This window comes from Diadema setosum, chromosome 8, assembly GCF_964275005.1.
Source record: "Diadema setosum chromosome 8, eeDiaSeto1, whole genome shotgun sequence".
Taxonomy (NCBI): domain Eukaryota; kingdom Metazoa; phylum Echinodermata; class Echinoidea; order Diadematoida; family Diadematidae; genus Diadema; species Diadema setosum.
In genome coordinates, this window is record NC_092692.1 from 27,509,364 (window position 1) to 27,532,618 (window position 23,255).

At 38.9% G+C, this 23,255-nt stretch overlaps 1 protein-coding gene across 1 annotated transcript in view; it reads right to left on the reverse strand.

Annotated features, from left to right (window-relative positions):
• The window catches only part of LOC140232174 (rab11 family-interacting protein 4-like), a 73,180-nt gene that overhangs the window by 29,408 nt on the left and 20,517 nt on the right, over window positions 1–23,255 (reverse strand). The window contains exons 4-5 of the mRNA XM_072312314.1: window positions 12,065–12,222; window positions 10,360–10,377 (exon numbers count right to left, since the gene is read on the reverse strand). Coding sequence (XP_072168415.1) covers window positions 10,360–10,377; window positions 12,065–12,222 — 176 coding nt within the window. The remainder of the gene's footprint in view (window positions 1–10,359; window positions 10,378–12,064; window positions 12,223–23,255) is intronic.

Consider the following 23,255-nt stretch of genomic DNA (forward strand, 5'->3'; position numbering starts at 1 on the left):
GTTCAAAAGTTATGAATTTTTGAAGTTTTTGTGCAGTCACCGCTGGATGAGAAGACTACTGCAGTGTATGATGTCACATGCGTACAACAATATAAGGAAAATATAAAGAGAATTTCACAAAATTTTATCTTTTGAAAAAAGTACACATTCCCTTGACTCGTTACTGACATATGTTATGGGTAATATTATTCCCATTGCCTTTAGAAAGAGGCAAGTCAAGTGCTCTTTTATTATGCGAAAAAGGTGAAAATATGTTGAATTTTCTTTACATTTTCTTTATACTGTTGTACTCAAATGACATCATGAGCCTTAGTAGTCTCCTCATCCAGCGGTTCCAACGCAAAAATTTTAAAAATTCATAACTTTTGCATCGATTGTCCAATTTTCTTCAAACTTTCAATGATGTGTTCTACTAATATTGCTGCATTCTCTCAATCCTTATGTTTATGAAGGTGAACTTGTCCTTTTAAACTCTCTAATATTGAAAATGATTACAAATCAACTCACTCTCAGCACATCTTCCTCATCTGATCTACTCATCATTCTACTGCATATTCATTAATCTTTTCCTTCCAACATTTTATGTTTACACTGCGGGTGGATTTCAGAGCCTCCTCGGGGCGGTTCGAAAGTCCGCTTAATAAAAACAGACTCTTGTCTGTTTATACTGCTCGGGCTGGTTTTGCCCAAGCATGCAGACTGGCTCCGATCTCATGGTAACCATGTTTCTTACATAACCGCAAATGTGATTGAGTGCGTAAGTGTGCATGATGTACGATTTATCAGCCGTGGTTGGATACAAGAGCCGGTTTGTTTATGTTGGCTGGCAATGACCTTTAGTGATAATGTGCGGCTCAGCAAAAAAGCGGCTTCTCGAAACCCCTAGCATTTATAATGCAGCCAAGGCTCTTTGAGGCTGCTATCCACTGCAGGCTCTGAAACCACCTCAAGGAGGTGGTTTCAGAACCTGACTTGATCGGATCGGATCAGATCTTCTCTTCTGAATTCTGTTTGTTTATACTGAGCTGAAAGCTTGAGGCTGCTGTAGCAAGCTTCACAACTCCCTTTTTTCCTAATAGTATGAACAGGGTGATTTTTTCCTCAGATGACAACTTCCATACAATACTGCATATTGTAAAGCTAGATATTTTTGTGGCATGAAATTTTCACAATTGCAGCCGACGGTCTTTGTCACAGCATGAAATTTTGGCGAATTATCTCTGGCATTCAATGCACAGAGTGTAGACAAGAACTTTCCAATGCACTCTGATTTCACGAACCTTGGCTCTCGCGAAATTCGTGAAATAAAAAAGCATACGAACATTCCTTGTTTTGCAGCATTAGTATGTCACAGCTCTGGATTCACTGCTAGTTGTTTTTATCAGAGCTTGTTATCATAGGAATCTAGTCCAAGGGCAAAGTGGGACAGCTCTACAGTTTGAATACGGAAATAGAATTCTCTTTTGTGGAAGGTAACTGGGAGTAAAGACACTGAGAAAAACATCTCAAATCAACTGACAGGTTAAAAAAAAAGGGACAGAGAAAAAAAAAGTAAAAAAAAAAATAAATACAAGTATAAAGTAAATTATAAAATGGGTTCAAGAATGTAGCCAATTGGAAGCGCTGAAATGAGTCACATGTGCGTGCATTAATTTCTTAGTAAATGCACTAAGAAGAGTCTCTCTTCCACCTCCCTGGCCTGACGTACGTCACAATGTTTACACTAGCAGTGCGCACTCAATCAGTTGTTACAAGTGCATCACGCGCTACTATACGCGTTGTCAATCCTGTAAACAACTTCTAGTTCGGGCCGCGGGCTGCCACAACAGCCGGCTGAGGCGGCCTTTCTTGTGCATAACACGTGGCGTACGTATACTCTTATACGTACGTACAGTACTTATGTGCGGGATTTCCGAGTGCGACGTGCGTAAATGTTTGGGACGAACATATTCGGACATCTTGACTTTTGAGCGAGTGCTACATGTAGCTGACTGGTATTGACCCACAAAGGTACGTGAATAATGCTGTTAGTTTTCGACCCATTTTATAAAACAAATGATGCACAGGATTATTTCGTGGCGTTAGTGAAGGTGCGGCGCACTCTCGAGTATTGACAATGGTTGCAAACATGCACTCGGCTGCGCCTCGTGCATGTGCATTGACACACTGTAAGCTCGTGCATTGACAATGGTGTGACATGCACTCGGCTGCGCCTCGTGCATGTCACACCATTGTCAATACTCTCGAGCGCCGCACCTTCACTAACACACTCTATCCTGTGCATCATTTGTATACAAACATATGGCAGAAGGTTGTGTTTTCACACTGTGCAAGGAAAGGCCGGGGTAAACAAAGGCTCTTCTTCTCTTGACAGAAGCACAAATCACAGTTAGGCTAGAAAAAGGCCCTCCCCCCCCCCCCAAAAAAAAAGGAGAAAAATGCAAGTGCAGAGTCATAACAGGTGATGGCTTAGAAATAAAAGAAATGAGAAAATTATTGTGCTTTTACCTGTCTGAGACCAAACTATTACATTTCGTGTAATACTGTAAAATGAGGAATCTTCGCGTGTATTTAAGTTTCGCAAATTTTGCGATAGCCAAGATTCGCAAAACTAAAATGCACATGAAAGTTCTTGTCTACACTAAATGCATTGAATGTTAGAGGCAACTCGCCAAAATTTCATGCTGCAAAAGAGACCATCGGCTCCAATTCGTGAAAATATCAAATTTCACAGAACACGTATTTATAGGACATTGGCACAGATGTATGATTATCCTTACTCTAAAATTGTGGTAATAATATTCAGCCTGTTTGCATGCTACGTCTGTCAGCTCCTGTAAGAGATATTTTTATGTACCTTTATACAAATGATGCACAGGATAGAGTGCGTTAGTGGAGATGTAGCGCACTCGAGGGTATTTACAATTGTGAAACATGCATGAGGTGAAGCCGAGTGCATGTTGCACTACATTGTAAATACCCGAGAGTGAGCTGCATCTCCACTAACGCCACGAAATAATCCCGTGCATCATTTGTTTTATAAAATGGGTCGAAAACTAACAGCATTTTTCACGTACCTTTGTGAATCAAGATGTCTGAAGATGTTCGTCCCAAACATTTACGCACGTCGCACTCGGAAATCCCGCACATAAGTACTGTACGTATAAGAGTATACGTACGCCACACATGTTATGCACAAGAAAGGCCGGCTGGCAGCCCAAACTAGAAGTTGTTTACAGGATTGACAGCGCGTATAGTAGCACGCGACGCACTTGTAACAACTGATTGAGTGCGCACTGCTAGTATAAGCATTGTGACGTCAGGCCGCATGCATGTTAGTGAGAAATTAATACAAGCACATGTGACTCATTTCAGCGCTTCCAATTGGCTACATTCTTGAACCCATTTCATAAAAAGCAACATTACATGTTACAGGTTACCAATGGCAGTTTGTTAGCCACTCTATCTCCCCAGGTTGTAATGCTCTCTCTCTTTCCTCTCACAGACACACATAAAAACACACACACGCAAAAACACCACACAACACAAACAAGAAACAAAACACACAAGTATGAGGCTGTGACGCATCCCATTTTAGATTAGAAGCCTGACTGTTTGGATTATGGTGTGGCAACACATTTAATCACACACTAAATTTCACAAAAATGTTAATGACTTGTTGCTAGTGACTGTATGTTCAAATCCTTCTGATTATTTAAATTGTTTCAAAATAAAAGTAGAAATAAACAAAAGATTAGCATCATGAATTATATGACACGACATACTCATCGAAGCAATAATCCAACACTATCGTGTTTTACCGCAACCCAATCCCCTTCAACCCCCCCCCCAAAAAAAGAAAATACTATCAACCTACTTGCTCCAAAGCAATAACAGACTGACTATGAATTTGATCACTGCACATGTAAGATGGGATGGGCATGGTGTAAACACGACACCTGTGTGCAAAGTTAAGCTTTGCGCTTCTTACAGCTTGCAGTAACACACACACACACACCCATACCAATATCTCCCTCGATCTACTGACCCCGCCCTCTGTTTACACGGGAATAGAAAATGCCTCACTTGTTTGAACTTTGAGCAATCACCAATCAGATACAAATGTACATTGTATATTCACTTCATACTCCGTCAGTTTCTCATATTCGGTCCTGCCTGTTTCTGATAGCATCAAAGTGTTTGTAGAGTCCATCATTTAACACATCTGGTAACTTTGTTATATTTCATGCAATTTCTACAATTTACAATTTTGTAATAGACATGAAATTGCTTGCCAGAATGTGATGTTGTACTGTAGCCCAGGCTATACCTGCCTTTTCAGTTCTCAGATATTGATCTTGATTTGATGTGTGTATCACCATATTCATAAATTTATGACACAGTAGAGTACAAATTTGCCGCACATATTTCACCTTTCCTTCCGAGGCAACTCCTAGAAAATTTCCAGGCTATCAGAAGGAAAGAGAAAGTAATTTATAGGATACATTCATTTCCCATTGCTTGATATGTGAGCAGTTACAAGCTTTCGATGGACTATTACACTGCTATTTCTGGACACGAAGGGTCATATTCAGACGTATACAATAAATGATGCACATAAAAAGAGCCTTCAGACTGAAGGCTCTATCTTTTCAATTGATAAATATCATATCAGTACCAATGGGAAACCTTGAAGGTTTCACTCCATATCACTCACTTATATTCACACATATTCTTTGCAGTTGAAGTGTGATATGCAGAGCGTGTGCTGCCATGTACACACAGCCCGAGAATACTTGCCACTAGTCTTCAACGGGTTAAGGAAAGTCACTCTCATCGATAGCATTTTGTGACAGTAAATGTGACGCTTGTAAATATCTTTGTGGTCTGTCACATGTGTGATATGACAAGCAACCTCACTTTTTTTCTTGAAACACTGCATCAAGATTGAGGGATTGCCACAAGGGAATGATCGCATGACATTCACATGCTGTAATTTAGTCTGCAAATGACATACTGTGCTCATATCACTTGCATGGAATACTTTGTGGACTGTGGATTATCGATGATGAGATTGGGTTGCGATACCAAGGGGAGGGTTCTCAGTGTTTCATCAAAAATAGAAAAAAGGACAAAAAAAAAAATGCAAATCTCACAGGACAGCACAAGGAGCCAAAACATGGGACCAGAAGTGCTATTCTGATGCTGACTTAAATTATGACATATCACTATTCTCTGTCTCAATGCGACCTGCTTGGTTTTGAGAATACCCATTCCCTAAACCCCCAAACATTAACAGAAAAAAAATAAAAGACGCACTACTTTGGTCCTCGGCTCGCGTCAAGACATCTTTAGAAATACATCTGGGCCTCGCCTCCCAGAAGGCTCATAAGGTGTCTATAAATGCCCATAATTCCCTCTTTGAAGTGCCCAATTTCCCACTCCAGGCCCGGGTCGGACGAATATTGATCAGCTTTGGGTGGCGACACCACTTTTCATGAATAATGCAAACACATCTGGCGGCGGGGCACAATGGCCCTGAAATAAAGGGTGAGGTACTCGGGTACAATGGAGGATATTTTTCATCCCACAGCTCTCACAATACCAAAATCAATACAAACTCTGGTGGATTTAGATATATATATTTGCTCCGTCGTTTGGAATGTGCACTTTAAAGGGATGGTACAGTTTTGGTGGAGATGAGAATTGGGCTTTCAACTTTTTGCGAGATACCAAGAAAACACATATGATATAGCACAGAGCATTCCATTGTAAGAGTAATTCAAAGTTTATTTGTTGAAAATCGGGTTTGGAATGACTGAAACATCCAAAAACAAAGTAAAACAAAGCGATCGTAATAAAGTGTGGGTCCCACACTTTATCAGAATCGCTCTTTTTGTGATATCTCAGCCATTTCAAAATCAATTTTCATCAAATAAACATTGAATTCCTCATAGAATTACATGCTCTTTCTTATTTCATATGAGGTTTCTCATTATCTCACCAAAAATGTTAGAAACCTGCAATTAGGTCTCAACCAAAACTATACAATCCCTTTAAAGTATGATTCATTACCATTATGGTATTCTCACAGGGCTCAGAACGACCACATTTCACCTATTACTGGGCAATCATTATTTACATCCCACTATTTCGTCTGTGTGAATGTACTCATTGACTCGTCTGTATACTTTCAAAGAGTTTTTAATACATGGCCCTACTCATCACACAAAAACCGGAGCACACTTGGATATCTCTTGCCAGAATACATCAGAAAACCTCATGATACATAATTAGGTACACTGCATTCATTCATCAACGGCAATTAAATTGTCTCTTTTATTTCTAGCAGCAACATTAAACTTGTGACAAGGATGACTAATGCAGAAATAAAAAACAAACAAACAGTGCTATTTCTTTAAACCCTTGACATGAATGCCTTCAGCCAGTATTTCAAGATGCTATGGAGTGCAGGCCTTTATTTGGCAGGCTGAATTTGGGGCCACAATGGGTGAATCATGCTGTGCTGGTGGAGTACATGATACATTATCAGTCAGTATAATGTATTCCAATAACTAGGGTTTGATGTTTCTTCAGACATAATTTCTGTGACTCAAAAAAAAAAAATTTGATGATACCCATGGCTATATTCAATGAGACTCTGTTTATCAATGTTTCCTCCTCTGGTAAGATTGATTTTGTATACAGTCTCTATTTTATTAAAAAAATGTATACCTGAGAAGAAATATGTCCCATTTGACAAATGTTTTGTCATATATTTAAGCAGTATAAAAATATAGCATTTTTGGTAGGATTGATGAGATTTGTCCCTTTAAAGTTGAGTCCCTGTTTTTATAGTACAGTCACAATTAAATGGTGGTGACTGTACATATTCAATACCAAGTAGTGTACGTGGGTTCACTTGGGGAAATACAGTTCTATTTTTTGATACAAGTGACCTAGAACTAACCTGAAAGACAGTTGTCATTCCTCATGTTAAACTCGTGGAAGGGCTGCCAACATTTACACATAAAAACTAGGGACATTCCAAAGAGCTATTAGGAAGATACTCTAACTCATGGGTTGCATGACTTTTAATGGGCAATAATAATTCCCACTTCTAGGATGATTCTATTTTATTCTTTTTGTCTATAACTGAAATGAGAGTTGACATTGCAGGGAACCTCTTGAATCGGGAATCAGGAAGACCGGGCAGTTCTCTCTGCTCTCGCTTTCAACTGCCTAGCCTTCATGCAAGATGTCATCATGAACATAAAATACCCTCATCTTTACATTATGATTACAGGAAGTCAAATACTGCAAAATGAGGTATGTTTGCGTGCATTTTAATTTCACGAGAGCCAAGATTCCCGAAATTAAAATGCACATGAAAGTTCTTGTTTACATTATATGTATTGAATGTTATAGGCAAGTCACAAATATTTCATGCCACAAAAATATCGCGTTTTACAGTAATAATGGTCAAAGGTAGTGCCCAATTCTATATAAATGTGAGATAGAGGTCTGAAATCAGACTAACTACTGCTCAGTTTTGAAACATACACTGTATCTCATTCACTTTTGATTAATGGCTAAAAGGATTCCACATGACACATTGATCAGTAACTATCAAGTTGCATGTGTGGTTTACCTTGTGCCCCCAAAAAAAAAGAAAAAAAAAAGAAGTATTTTTTTTTCATATCAAATGACAGCCAAGTACAACAGAGAAAAGATAGCAGTTTTAATTGGATCACTCTGCACATTACATCAGCGCATATTGTCATTTAGTGTTCGGACAGAATATTGATACTATATGCAGGGCTCCACACTAACTTTTTTGTTTGGTGGCCCAATGGGGCCACCAAAATCGTCAATTTCAAATGTTTGGTGGCCCGAGAGAAAAATTTGGTGGCCCGAAAAAACAATAAAACACATTAAAAGTCCTTTTTTTTAATGAGTCATATATTTAAGTTTTATCATAGTAAGAATTGGAAGTTGGACATATCTTCTCATAAATAAACCTCAACAAACTCGTAACACTCACTCTCAGGCACTCATTCAGTCCTTTCCATCCATCCTTTAAAGAAATTTAACTGCTAATTTCCGGCGCAAAAAGTTACGAATTTATTGACATACTTTAAGAAAAAATTTGGTGGCCCGAGGCGGGTCACCAAATTTGCCCTTTATTTAAATTTGGTGGCCTGACTTTCATTTTTGGTGGTCCCGGGCCACCGGGGCACCGTTAGTGTCGAGCACTGCTATGTCAGTGTGGTTGTTCTTGGACTTGGAGCTTGCTTTTGTACAGCTGTGGGAGCAGACTTGAAAAGCAGAAAAATATCACACCTCCTTCAACAAAGTTTCAGTAACAATTCTACTGTTTATACTGTTGTGATTCAAATCGGAGAAAAAGGGTGGGGAAGAGGGAGAGAAAAAAAGGAGAATGAGACAGAGATGTACAGAGAGAGAAATAGATAGACATATAGATGGATAGATAGATAAATAGATAAATAGATGGATAGATAGATGGATAGATAGAGAGAGAGATGGATACATGTAGATACTGTAGATAGATACTGTAGTTCACACAGTGTACATTATATCCACTATATCAAAATGGTATATATCACAAAGTATTGACCCATTCATGAAAAGTGTACTATTGACTGTGCCATACAACTCATAAATAATGGGACTCTAGCTTCTTTGGATTTTCTTTCCAGGTTACCCCCCCCCCCCCCCAACAACAACAACAAAAAATAATAATGATAATAAAATTTAATGGAAATGTCAAACCTTCAATGGATTATTGGAAATAAAAACACACAAACATACACACACAATTACATACACACACAGTATTTATATGCATTCTCATGAAGCAGTTTTCATTGTCAGTATTGCATATGGTTGTTCAGCTTTGCTTGCTTGAAACACTTGTGGGTCTGACTAACAGACATATGGAACCAGTTGAGCGTATCAATACCATCAATTGTGGCATATTTCCTTCGCTTTCTTTTCTGTATCAACAATTTTGATTAGGGGCCATTGTCTACGCAAGTCAGGAGAACCCAAAACGGATCGATGGGGACGTCTTTCAGTCTTCTTGGGGAAAGAATAGGGCAACCAGCCACACTTGCCGGAAGAAAAATCAATGGCATTGACTGGTGGGACCTTGAGAAAGTGAAAGAGATGTTAAGTAGTCCTTACGAAAGAGATGCAAATTTTTGTTTGCGTAAATGTTTATTTGCATATGGAGCAGTCATGGCTGGCATAATGAAGAAAAGAATGCCACCAATAGTTGCTTTGGTGTTATCATTTGCTCTTGTCTACACTTGTGAACATTCTGCAACAGTGAACTGTCCAACTCGAAATTTTGGAAAATTGTATGAATTTGCCAGAACACTCTAATATGACTGTTTTGTTCATCTTCTGATATACAACTCATCACCTTTACAGTTGTTAACAACAAAAATAATCATATTACTATCATCAGCATCTTCACATTAGCATCAACATCATCATCATCATTACCATTAACATCATCATCAACATTTACATTATAATTTGTCTAACATTTTATCACTACCATCCCTACTCTTATCAACAACATTGCAATAAATATTTGGAATTTTCATTTCAATACTATCATTGAAAGAAAGATATCATTCAAAGGGGTGAAGGCTCAGGTTTGAGTTTCTTCAGTTTGTCTCCCTCTACAAATGAAAATTTGTTAAGATTGCAACTGCTGATCTGTAAATTAACAAACATGTCGAAAAAAAGTCCCACTGGTTCCTTTTTTCCGACTTGTTTGTTAATTCACAGATCAGCAGTTGCGATCTAGCAAATTTTCATTTGTAGAGGGAGACAAACTGAAGACACTCAAACCTGAATACTATCATTGTTACCAAATCAATCCAGTTGATTCTGAAGTGATTGATGCTTGTAAGGTGAAAGTGAAAGTGAAAGAGAGTATGAATATATCTCTATTTCAGGAATAAAAAAATTACAAAACACATATGAATCACACTGATACTGAATGAACTGAAACACAACAGTTGACAATGAATCTACATTTGCAAACAGCAGATATCAAGTGATATGCTATTACACACAATTCTCATTACTCTTGTCTAAAAGAGAGCAGAAAAGTTTTTCATTTATTCTAATTATTCTGTGACCTTTACAGTGGGGTGGGGTTGATGAGGAGGAGGTGGCAAATTCATGTAATTTGGAACTGAAACCATGTGAAAGCTTTAGATTTCACTTGTACATTGTTTATATGCAAATAAAGATTGATTTGAAGAGCTCAGCTACACATCCATCACTGGAGCTGATGATTTCCCACCATACCACATTCACAGTCCCACATGACTGCTGCTTAAAGGGTTCGTATAATTTTGGTTGAGAGCTAATTTCAGGTTTCTAACATTTTTCTGGTGAGATATTGAGAAACCTCTTATGAAATATGAAAGAGCAGGTAATTCTGTTAGGAATTCAACATTTATTTGATGAAAATTGGTTTGGAAATGGCTGAGATATCCAAAAAAGAGTGATTCTGATAAAGTGTGGGACCCACACTTTATTACGATCGCTTTGTTTTTGGATGTTTCAGTCATTCCAAACCAGATTTTCATCAAATAAACTTTGAATTCCTTTTAAAATGGTATGCTCTGTACTATATCATTAGTGTTTTCTTGGTATCTCGCAAAAAGTTAAAAGCCCAATTCTCATCTCCACCAATACTGTACCATCCCTTTAAAAACGATGGGGGAATCCAGAATAGAATACAACAGACAACAGCATTCGGGTGCTCAATAACCCCCCCCCCCCCCCTTCATCACAGACATATTGATTGGTTTCCTTCCTTTTTTCTTGCCATAGATTGCCTTTGAGTGGGATCGATTGATAATGCATCCACCATCTTACATCTTCAAGGGAGCTGGCTACTGACAAAGTGCTATGGCCATCCTATAGTCTTTCTACAGACTATTGCGGTTTGGCTTGCTTTTTGGGGAGATACCTGTCGACAGCTCAGAATATATCTGAGGGTGCTTTTTCTCCTAAATCTGTCATACAATTTATGTGAACCTTTAGCATATCATAAATCTAAAAACCCTCATTAAAGTAAATAGACCTTCATACATGCTTGACATTGCCTGCAGATTGAAACAGGGTAGACAGAAATGAATACGTGGGACTGTTATATGTGACCATGAATTCCTGGGAGAATCGTAAGATATCGTAGATATTACTTGCTCCAGAACCTCTGCACTACCATAACCGGTGCACCACCCAATCCAGTGCACTACGACATCTACAGATTGTACCTTATCCACTACACTATAAAATGCAAAGCTGCCACAACTGGTATGTGCCACGGTTTAGACCTACTTTGCTAGAGTGCAGGCAACAGACTTGGCTGCATTTATCTAACTCGAGAGAGGGAATCATGTTTCGAAATGCGTTTGTGACGTTTACAAACATGGTTTGAAATGCAATTGCACGAGTTCCGCGTTTATCTAAACATCGAATAATCACGAATCTAGTGTTGTCTCTGAAGAGCTGCTTTGGTGCCATTCAACCTGGGAAGTAGAGGTGAACTGAGGCGTGCTTTTCGTAACCGACAGCGTGTACACAGGAAGTTGACCTTGGCAGCTCGGAGACATAAATGTGTTTCAAAATGGCATTGCATTTTATATTCTTGCAGAAAGGCGATCATAGTCTCAAACACATTTCAAATCGCCCTTTGAATGCCATTTCAAATTGGCGTCTCCAAATGCATTTGAAAACATAGTTGTGATTACTTATCGCCCTAAAATGCCTAAAACATGTTTAGGATCGTAATTCTGACTCAGACAAATTTTAGATACACACAACTTTTTAGTAGTCACTCACAATTCATGCACCACCACAAGCTATAATGCACTGATGCAAATTTACCAAATATTTGGACACATCTACCACTGGCACCACAACCAATGCACTGATGCAAATTTACCAAATATTTGGACACATCTACCACTGGCACCACAACCACTGCACTGCAGTAACTTTCAGAACTCACTTTGGCACAAAGTCCAGTCCCATGAGAGCTTCCACCCCTTCGTCCATCTCCAGGTTGGGTATGTAGGCCTCGCTGATCAGGGGGCTGGGAGACGACGTCCCTTCGCTCATGTCTGTGAGGGCGCTGTCATCGTACTCGTTGTACGTACTCTCGGAAGTCTGTCAGGAGAGAAGAAGATGGAGAAAAGTTATTTGGGAAGAAGATTCGAGATGATGGCATTATTGCTGGTCATTGGAGAGAAATACAACTAGCAGAAACAATGAAATATACAATTTTAGCCACATATATATCCTGTAATACATGATACATGATGTATTGCACACGGCATACTACACAAATGCACAACAAGGCATTACACCGAGCGTGCACAAAGTCAAGCATTGACAGATAATGTCTGGAATGAACCCTGACTTACACCTATTTTGAAGCACTGATTACTGCAAGTAAATTATTTTCATATATTTTCATATATTATCCATTGTTTAGTGTACAGATAAAGGAGCTACATTGTACATGTACAGTTATAAGTGTATGATGAAAATAGAACGTGGTTTCGGGAAATCATACGTCTACTTTACGATGGGAAACAAGGCGCATCCATGATTGCACGCACATGTTTCACAGACTGTTGACATTGAAAGAACTCTTTTATGACTGTGAGACAGAAAGATAAAGAGAGAGAGTTAGAGAAAAGAGATGGTTGGCTTAATTGTGCAGATGTGGAATTGTACTTTGGACCCTTAGTCATGACTTTGTGCAGTATGCTGCCCTTGCACAAACTACATTGAGTTCCCTTTAGATGATGCTTTGTACTACAAGCAATTTTTCCTGTTTTTGCTTCTATCAATCATGAATTCATGTATTATTACAAGCTGATGCTTTGTTCTGTTTCGAGGTCCTGCTGAGCATGCTACATACCCATGTGCATGAATACTGCACTGTTTCATGTGACAACAGTGATTCTTTATGGTTACCTTTTGTATAGTTGATTGTTGCTGTTATTATTGTTATTATCGTTATCATTATGATCATAATTATAATTATAACTATTATTATTGTTATTACTATTACTGTTATTATTATTGTTATTATGGAATTATCATCATTATAATTTTTACTTTGTTTCCGGAAGACTTATTATGTAGGACAAATCAGAGGGAGACAGAGGAATACCAGCAATCATGTGGACAGGATAATCAACAAACTCAGAAATTTCAATAGCATGACCTACAGGTATCTGTGAATCCCTTTCTCATTTATATCCCCATCTCACTAGACGGCGATTCCTCGACAATCATAAAAAATCGACAAAGTGCGGCGGATCGTGGCATGATCGCTTTAAATCTTCTCCATCGTATCTTGAGCGGTTCAGAAGCGCGGAGGGTCACCACCATCGCCATGGTCGCCACCAAGTTTTGAACATGTCCAAAACTTCCGTAGCGAGATTGCCGTAGTTTTAGAGCATATCACAGTTGCCTCATGAGCGCATTAAAAGCGCCACATTCATAGCTCTGTTGGGATAGCAAATGCCTAAAGCGTAACTCGAGCGCATCGAAAGCGGCCCCCATCGCCCATGAAAATTTCCACTTTTTACAGTACTACATAACAGGAAGAAACCATGAACGAAAGAAAGTGATGCACCAGACCAGGGAGGTGGATATGGAGAAAAGCATATAAATTTCCTTTTTTCTCGAACAGTCAGTACGAATCTACTCTGTTTATTAAATCATTTGTTTGTCATATACCATTGCAAGACAATGAAAGTAAATTAAGTTGTAATCATTTCAAGTACATCTTCATAAAATTGGCTCATTGTAGGATACGATTTGTGGTTCTTTAATACATGTACATGTATTATATAAACATTCTACCCTTTTAATGCCCTTCTAATCTTACAGATTAGAGACATCATGTGGGGGGAATCTACACGTAACTAATACTGTCTGTAACTTTGCCCAAAGTGCACAAGGTCATATGAGGTCGTACAGTGCCATGATATTAACTCCAAGACTGATAACCATTAAATCCTAGGGTGCTCTATCTAGTCTCAATACCAGACTCTTGATTGATGCAAATGGTGCCACCTGTTATTCAATGTTCTCTTTACAGCTACACTCCTCAAATTAAGTCAAATATACACTAGATACACTAGACTGCATTGTTATATTTATTTATTTATTTTTTGAAGTTCCTGATAGCAATCATGGTAGAACGTAAATTTGTTTAAAACTCTTGGTACAAGGACAAAAACTAATATCTTTTAAAGGAAAAGTTCACCTTTATAAACATGTGGATTGAGTGAAGGCAACAGTGTTAGTAGAACACATCAGTGAAAGTTTGGGGAAAATCCGTTACTGACATATGTTAAGGGTAATATTATTCCCCCTGCCTTCTGAAAGAGAGAAGTCAAGTGTTCTTTTGTTATACTAGAAAAGTGAAAATATGTTACATTTTCTTTATTCTTTCTTTATATCACTGTACACATATGACATCACAAGCTACAGTAGTCTTCTCATCCAGCCTTGAGTGAGCAGAAACTTCAAAAATTCATAACTTTTGAACGGACTGTCCGATTTTCCTCAAACTCTCACCGATGTGTTCTACTAATATTGCTGCATTCACTACACCCAGATGTCTATGACGGTGAACTTGTCCTTTCAACTCCTGATACAATGGATAATGATAAAAACTAATTAGTCTATCTACTGCAAATACATATATCTTAGTAGAGATGGGGAAAAAAAACATACATTGGCAACAAGTAGTATATTAGTTTGCCTTTTCTTCAAGCCTATGATTTGATGTCAGAGTAAGTTTCATCCATACATACAGTGATTACCGTAGGAGGTACAATGCATATGTGTATTTGTGCAATTGAGACCTGGCTGGGTTTCCGACAATAAAATGCAGTCTCACATCTGACATTATTATCATCTTCCATATCATCTTAACATGACATATCTTCTTCCTCATGGAGTATAATTGTATGTCATGCATACAGTATCACATGTAACATGCAAATAATAAACACACAGGGAAAAAAGAATGGGTAAGGAGATGTACAATGTAAAGTACTGTACCATTTGAAAACAGCTCTGTAACTTCTCAGATGACATTGCAAAAACAAGGCATTAAATCCAATGGTAACAGTAGCTGTGATAGATAGCAATGTTCATAACAAATCAGTGCTCAATGGGCAAAACTAGACATACTAAAATTGTTTGTCCCCTCTCTGGTCCTCTATGCTGCTGTTTCTATTACAGAAATTTCCCCTGGGGCCTTGCGTTTTCCACGAAAGTGTTCTTTGAAACATGCAACAATGAAATGTTATCTACTTCACTTGCAGGTTGCTTCCTCGAGAGCAGTGCGTCATTGGTAGTTGTGAGAACGCATACATTTCATCCAGCAAACTCATACCCTTAGACAAACAGAGTCACTCTTGGAATGGCTAAAGAGCTTGAGTTACACTTTGTCTCCCAGGCCCATTCTCACAAGTTTTGAAGCATTGCGACATTACGAATTGTGACCTTTGACCTTTCACAGGAGAGTAAAACATATTTTGAAAGCAAAGTTCATATTTTTCATTGAAAAACAGTCAAATTTCATGTATTGAGCATGAGCTAAAGGGAATATTCTAAAAGAAAAACTTTCATTTCAATAAGCATATTTTCCTTATTTCAAACGAAGAACCATGTACCGGGCAACATCATTAAAACATACCAGCAGGCTGGTGTACATTAATTATTAAAACTCATTCAAGTTTTTTTTGCCACCATAAAATATAAATGTACAGTTTCTGTGGCACTCCACTGCATGCAACCTACAGTTATGAAGGCTAGCTGAACATTTTGTGTGCGGCCGTGGGGAAACCTCTGAAGATTGACTGGAAGTAAAGTGACAAAATTTTTATATTCTTCTGCAGTGAATGTTGCACCACAAATCATACAGGCAAACTTCACAGAGAGTTAGAAAGATAAAAGGCTGTGATTATGCTTCCCCTTTCCAGGCCAGAATCAGCGTTTTGAAACGTTATTAGTGCAAAACGCTGTTGCGTTCATGCTCACTTTGATAGAAACGCTGATTCAAAACACCGATTCAAAATGCACAAAGAGGTGCGTTTACGATCGGTGTTTCTGACTAATCACGTTTGACAGGGAAGCATAAACACAACAGCGTGTCAAAACGCGTTTAGAGTGACGTCATCTAAACGCCTTTCCGGTTCACGTGAAAGAGCGCGCGCCCGGCTAGCCAGCTACCCTTGCCTGTGCAGTTTTGCCATGTACTATGCATATGCATGTCTTTCCCAGCTGCTCTCCCAGGCCAGGCCACCGATCGCAGCGCGCGCTCCAATTTGCCTCTGCTTAGGTCAGCGAAGCAATCGCAAACGCTCTTTCTAAGACTCGAAGAAAGTGAGCAGAAACAGTGCTCCCGTGAACGGCGTTTTGAATCAGCGTTTTGAATCAGCGTTTCAAAACGCTGATTCTGCCTTCCCAAATTGAGCATAAACACACCCAAACTCTTGTGTGTGATTTTTCTGGGGATATTTTTGTATGGCTTTTGGCACATTTGTTTAATGACTCTTACCAATGTTCTATTTGAAGTTTTCTCAAGTACTGATACTTCACTGCTAATCTTAGCACTTCCTACACTGTATGTCCTAAGATTGCACATATACACCTACCCAATACTGTGATCGTGACTGCTATAGCAGCAGCAGCCCAAAATCTGACATGATTTTTATTGGCTGTTACTGCAATTGCATTTATTTCTTGCGGGGTCATGAGGTACCAGTAGTAAACTTTGGGTGCGTGTATCAACTCACTTCTGGCACAGAATGATGTACCAAAACAACTTTCAGAGAGTTTCGGGCAGTTGATAAATTCAAAGCTGTTTGGATTATGGGGTTAGAAACGCATTTCTGAATTGCCAAAATAAGTACGATCGCAAACACGTTTCAACCAAAACTGCATTTCTGTAGAGTTGATAAATGCATGAAGTCATTTTGAAGAGCTCTCAGAACTGCCCATGCCAACCACTGCCAAATACACATCTCTGCTCCTCAGGTCAAACCAAGGAGGTATGAGACTCCTTGGTCAAACTGTACGATGGAGCTGTGCAGTGACAAGGCCTCCCAATTGACTCACGACAGAGTTGATAAACCCATTGAGGACAAGTCCTGAGTATATGACTCTCGGGCAAGTGCCTTATGGGAAATGTGTGTTGTAGCAAAATCAGTCCATCCTTAATGGGTTAAGGCAACAACTTGAGAAACGCGGTAGAAAGTCGTTAACAAAATTAATGCGCTTTGACAGTGGGTATTGAAATGTGTTTCAATCATGGGAAAGATGATGAATGCAGACTTTGAAAAAAACACATACAGTGTAGCAGACTCTAAGCCTGCGAAGCCATCAAAAAGACAATAAGCAGCCAAATTTAAACTCTTTTAAAAGAATAGAAAAAAAAAAACCCAAACAAACAAACTAGAAGTTCCAATAGAAGTATCAGAAAGTTTTTATTAACTAGGCAGGGATCAAGAGCTTCTAAATCATTCTTTGAGCAACTTTGCCTGACTGGGATGCTATGCATAAAGATTGACAAGTTGATTTCCCACGGGAACAGCATTGTCAAATAAAGACTAAGAATGGAACAATCAGCCAACTTAGAATAAACTCAGTCAAATTGAATGAAAATTTACCTTGAAGGGAACTTAGAAAAAACAAATAATTGACTCATGTTAAAATATATTGAGATACATAATACCTGGTAGGCCTACATCATATCTTTTCCCTACCAAGTTTTTGAGAAGTATTGAGTAGTTGTTGTATTTTGATTTTTGATCTTGAAATCTTTCAGCTTGCCTGGAAAACAACAGAGTCCTAGTGGGCTATAATAAGTCTGCTTTTATACTAAGTATCAAAGAAGGGGGTTCTCCCTCCACACTCCCATACATTTACACCTGTGAGTGCAGTGGGAATGTTTGGGGGGATTTTACCCTTGATGGCACAGCAAAAAACCCTGATCACATAATACACACATGATGAATGCTGTTGTCAAAGCGAGATAGGGAATTAAAGGCCATTCAAAGCAAACACTGGGTTTAGCAGAGTCAATATCTGTCACGTTCTTTGCACACAGCACAATTTCTGACAGCTTTATGATTGTCCCAATGTGGTAGTACCAACGGTACAGTTTCATAATCTAATATGAACAGTAGGCCTATATACCAGGTACTGGTAGGCCTTATAGTCTAGTTTTCACAAGCTGAATTCATCATTGGTGTGTACAGGTTGTACCTGTGATGTAAATCAAATTGGGGCAAATACATTACAACATATTTTCACTTGGAGAATTATTGAGAGATATTCTTAGCAGAGTTGCTAGTAAGGTTGAATAGGCAGGTAGATATACTGATGTGAAAGTGCAATTTACAATGTCCTGATTACCAAGTGTCCAACAGTAGTACACACAGAGATATGCATGGATGGGACTATACACCAAGAGTACTTTGTTGCTAAAAGATTGCATAATAAAGCTTGTATGGAAACTATACCAGTACATGCAGTAGCAGGTCATGCATAGCATTACACATGATCAGTTTGAAGCTTATGACGTATAATGTAGCAGTGTGCTGCCAGTCAGAGAGTATTTATGTAAAGAAGAAAAAAAATCACTTATTATATCTATAAATTCCCTTTACATGACATTCTACACAACCATGCAAACGCTTGGCAAAGGAAAAAGCACGCTATTATAAAAACTAGTATTTGATTTCATTACAGAGTACAGTTTTTATATTTTCATGTCATTAACTACTTTATCCTGGATATGTCTGCCCAACGTACACACACAAAGTTAAGTGGTATAAAACAGAAATTTAGGAAGAACATGGTCCAAAATTCACAAAGGTAGTAGTACACATCAAATCTATGGTTTTAATTCAGTCCATTGACTACAAAAGGTACACTGTATGAAATAGTTGTATATTATACCTTGCAAAATAAAGTAAAAGCAAGCATTCGTTATTGGATGTATGTGATGTTTCACACGCACATTTACGCAATCAAAATTTGGATAATCCACAGACTAAATTCAAACTACCTTTGTGGATTTCAGCCTACATGTATATCACCAATACAAACCTGTGACATTTTTATTGTAAACTTGCAGTAGATGTGATCATTGGTCCACTGCAAAACACATAATTGGCTCGGTCAAGCGAAGTTGATATTCAGTGTCTCCGTAATAAACAGTAATCGCCCGGCTCTTCCAAAGCTGACAACAATATACACACAAGCTCTCTCTCTCCTTTAGTATCAGCAAAGCGGAACAGTTTCGCTTCCTCCCGACAGGCTATCTATAATAAAATCCAACATTGGCAGTGGCAAACGTCCTGCCGAGGCTGTCTACCAATCCACCGAGAGTGAATGAGACGGAGAGAGTTTTAATTACATCGCAATTCGCTTGCCAGACGCAGGAAACGAGGGAACCGAATACACATGCATGTGACGCAACTAAATGACTGCGAAGAAGACTTTGACCCTAAAAAAAACAGAAATATTGATGCTACACAAATGCTTTGCCAAGCTGGCAATGAAAGGGTAGTTACTAAACAACCACCCACTGACCGTGACCACAAATGACAGGAAACTCACTCCTGATAACTTCCTTTTTCAAAATTCTAGGATATGCGCTTCCTGGCTTTATCCTCTTTTTTTTTCTCAGTGTAATCACAACGGTGATAGCTCAGCCTACATTTGGTCACTTTCGTCCACGGAACTCAACAGTCCTCTCTACCAGAAGAACAGAGTCTGTTCCACACTCCAGATTTCCTTGGCAAGTTTCCTTTTAGAGCTCACACGAAGACAACGCTCCAACCATAGCCACACACGATCCCCTTAGAAATCTAGTTCACCCAAAGCTTCACCAAGAGTGGTGGTAGCTGCGCTCCACTTGGAAGTTTTGTTACTGTGTCTGTGAACTTGATAGGCTATAAAGTGGATGAGAGAAGGATAGAGAGGGAGATCGTGGGAGACTGACGGACTCAGCACTGGGCCAATCAGAGTGATGTGATTGATGCAACAAGTGCGCGGGGACCATTTGTTTTTTGCTGGAGTTTTTAACGCAGCCGGTGCCACAGTCAAGTGGTTCCTTCCCCTGGGTCCACGGTTCGCCTACGTTCCGAGTTCTGCGTTCTCCTGCTTGGCACTGCCTGAAGCTACAGGCTCCTCTCTTTACTCACGGCAATAGATCCTGGTAAACATGCTGGCATTCAAGACAGTTTTTTTTTGCACACAGTTAGTCAGTTTTTGTTCCTGTTAGCAGAACACAAGTGCAGCATATAAGCACCAGTTGCGTGAGTACCAATTTACACAATGCCGAGTACACACACATGCACACACATGTACGTTAGTGTTGTTACGCTGCACTGCTCATCCAGCTGTGTTGTGGGGGGATAGTTTGTCTTGTTATGACATCACGCCGTTGGAGAAAACACCCCCTTGTCAAACCAAAGGTGACCCAATAGATGTATGCGAGTATAGCAAGGAAATTGAGCATGGAAGGGGGAGGGGAGGGGAATGAGTATTCACTGATATCATGCTGTAAAACATCAGCACAGCACACAGTTCAATAAAAGACATAACAACAGGCGCACAGCTAGCAGAAGAGTCCCAGGCTTCTAATCATAGATCCACGTCGGCCTCATTAGCATCTAATGCTGTCTTTATCTTGTCATCTCCAATAGAGACCTTTGATCCATGAGGATAATAGTGACACTGGGGCGTTCAGGCATGGGCACATGGGGAGGTGTACACTGTCCTGACTGTTTTGAGTTAACATTCTATAAAGAGCTTAAGTTTTCCCCCTTAAGTATTGTCAGACATTTTCATTGTATTTGGGGAGCGACTATCACAATGGACTTCAGACTATGATTAGTCTAGAAACTCCCTTTGCTCTCTCCCTTTTTCTCCCTCACTCTCAATGTCTCTCACTCTGTCTCTCCCTCTCTTTCTCTACTTTTTTTCATTTTCTACCTTACCTCTCTCTAAGATCAGAAATCCCCACAAGGCCCGACAGTTTGATCAAATTTGTGTAGGTGGCGTATGATTCATTCTTGGGGGAAAAAACACTGGTGTTTCCTGAAGTGGCTTTACCAAAAAAAGCAAACAGAATTATGAGAAAAAAAAAGGCTGTCTCATCATTAATCCTCTTTGAAAAGTGATTTGTAAGCTTAGCTTAGCTTGTCTCAGGTGCATGCAACATAAAGTTAAGTGCTGTGATTGTTTAAATCCCAATTTCATCATGTTAAACCAATACTATTTATAACCTTTGAAGATTTAAAGATTAGAGAAAGAGAGAAAAAAAAAAAGAGTTGGAAATAAGAAGGATGTATGCAGCTGTAAACTTCTCTGACCTCATTAACCCGCTGAGGATGAGTCCAGAGTATACTCGGGCAGGTTCTACGGGAAATACGTATTGTAGCAAAATCAGTCCGTCCTCAACAGGTTAATATATGTGGGATCTATATGTTTTCAACTTCTCCAGCAAGCAAACAAAAATGCATTTAAAGCAAAAACAAAACAAAAACAAAAACACACACACACACATTGAGGGTTACAAAAAGTAAAAGGAATGCAGATATTATGCATGCTAAATTTAAAGGTATAAGAAAATATTTGTAATAAAAAACAACAACAAGTTGTTCAACTGGATGAAGATTTAAAAAATCCTTATTATCTTAATCTGACATACTAGTTTCTAGATCCATACCTTGATCTATCAAGGGCTATACTTAAAAGATAGTTCTTCATAAATAATCAGAATGTCATAATCTTTATCCTAGTATGATTGTCCACTGGATTTTTACAAGGATTATGCGAAATCCTAGCAGATTTTTATATCAAACTTCAACTGATGCTTTTTGGGGACAAGAAAAACTGGCCCTCCCTTCACTGGCTATACTTCGTTCTCTCTTGAATCAAATTCAGTGAGTATAAAAACACCCTGAATGCTGAAAATGGGAAATTTTGTAACTTGAGTAAACTGCAACAGACTTGGCAGGCATCGATTATTACTGACTGAAAAGTGGAGAAGCTTTCTGCCACCACTATCGATATTCTTTCAAATGTCACAGCGAGATTTACATAATTTCTGTTGTCTGGCACCACTCGATGAAAGTGCAGCAGACGAAATGAATTTGAATCTTTTTGTCTTACTTTGTCAGGCAGGGATGCTGAAAATTGATAATTGATGACCTCATGGGATCGTTTCAAACCGACATGTTTTACACTTATACTGGAGCTTGTTCGCAACCACCTGCCAGGAAGGTATCATTGTATCTATAGTCACGGAGTGACGCAGTGACCGTGAATGATCCCCCCCCCCCCCTCCATCACTTATAAGCTGCACATGACATGACATAAACTGTTTCAAGAACTCAATTAATAGCTGTCATTCAAATGCACAACTCTAGATTATGTTTACGCACAGTTTGAACACGCAGATGCGGGCATGTACGACATTGAAAGTGTACGCAAAGTCAAGCTATTAATGCTGCAGTCCCTTAATACTGTTTTAGAGGTTGAACTGTTCACCTCCACATGACTGACTGGGCATATGATTTGAGAAACATGATAGAGAAAAATCTAATTCAAGTTAGCTTGCTATCTTCATAGAAAAAAAAAATGTTTGAGCATGAAACATACAATCATATACCTATACATGTTTACAAACAAGTTCTTTGGCAATCTGAAAGGGCTTGTAGTCCCATTTCAAATTCATCTCTAGCATTGCATGTCAATTCCAGCTCAGAGAATGGGGGGCATTGTGCTTATGAGACATCCTTATAGATCAAAACATTTGATCATTAGACAATTCTCAATAATGAATACAGACTTTCATATTCTTCTCTGTATATTATAAAGTCAAACATTATAAAGCATTTGGGGCATATGATTGTTTGATGTCATAATGATCTACCATTAGATGACATTCCAAGCTTGTTTTCCTTTTTTTTTCAATCATACCAAGGAGGTTCAAGAGAATGGAGTCACAACCGTCTTATTTCCTTTGCTAGATGTTCGATGCCTGCCGCTCAAAAATATTTGAAATATGTGTCAAACAGGATCTGCCGCGCAGATACGGAGACAATTGACTTGTGTCTCATTGCATAATCACCAGCCACTTTCAAAGG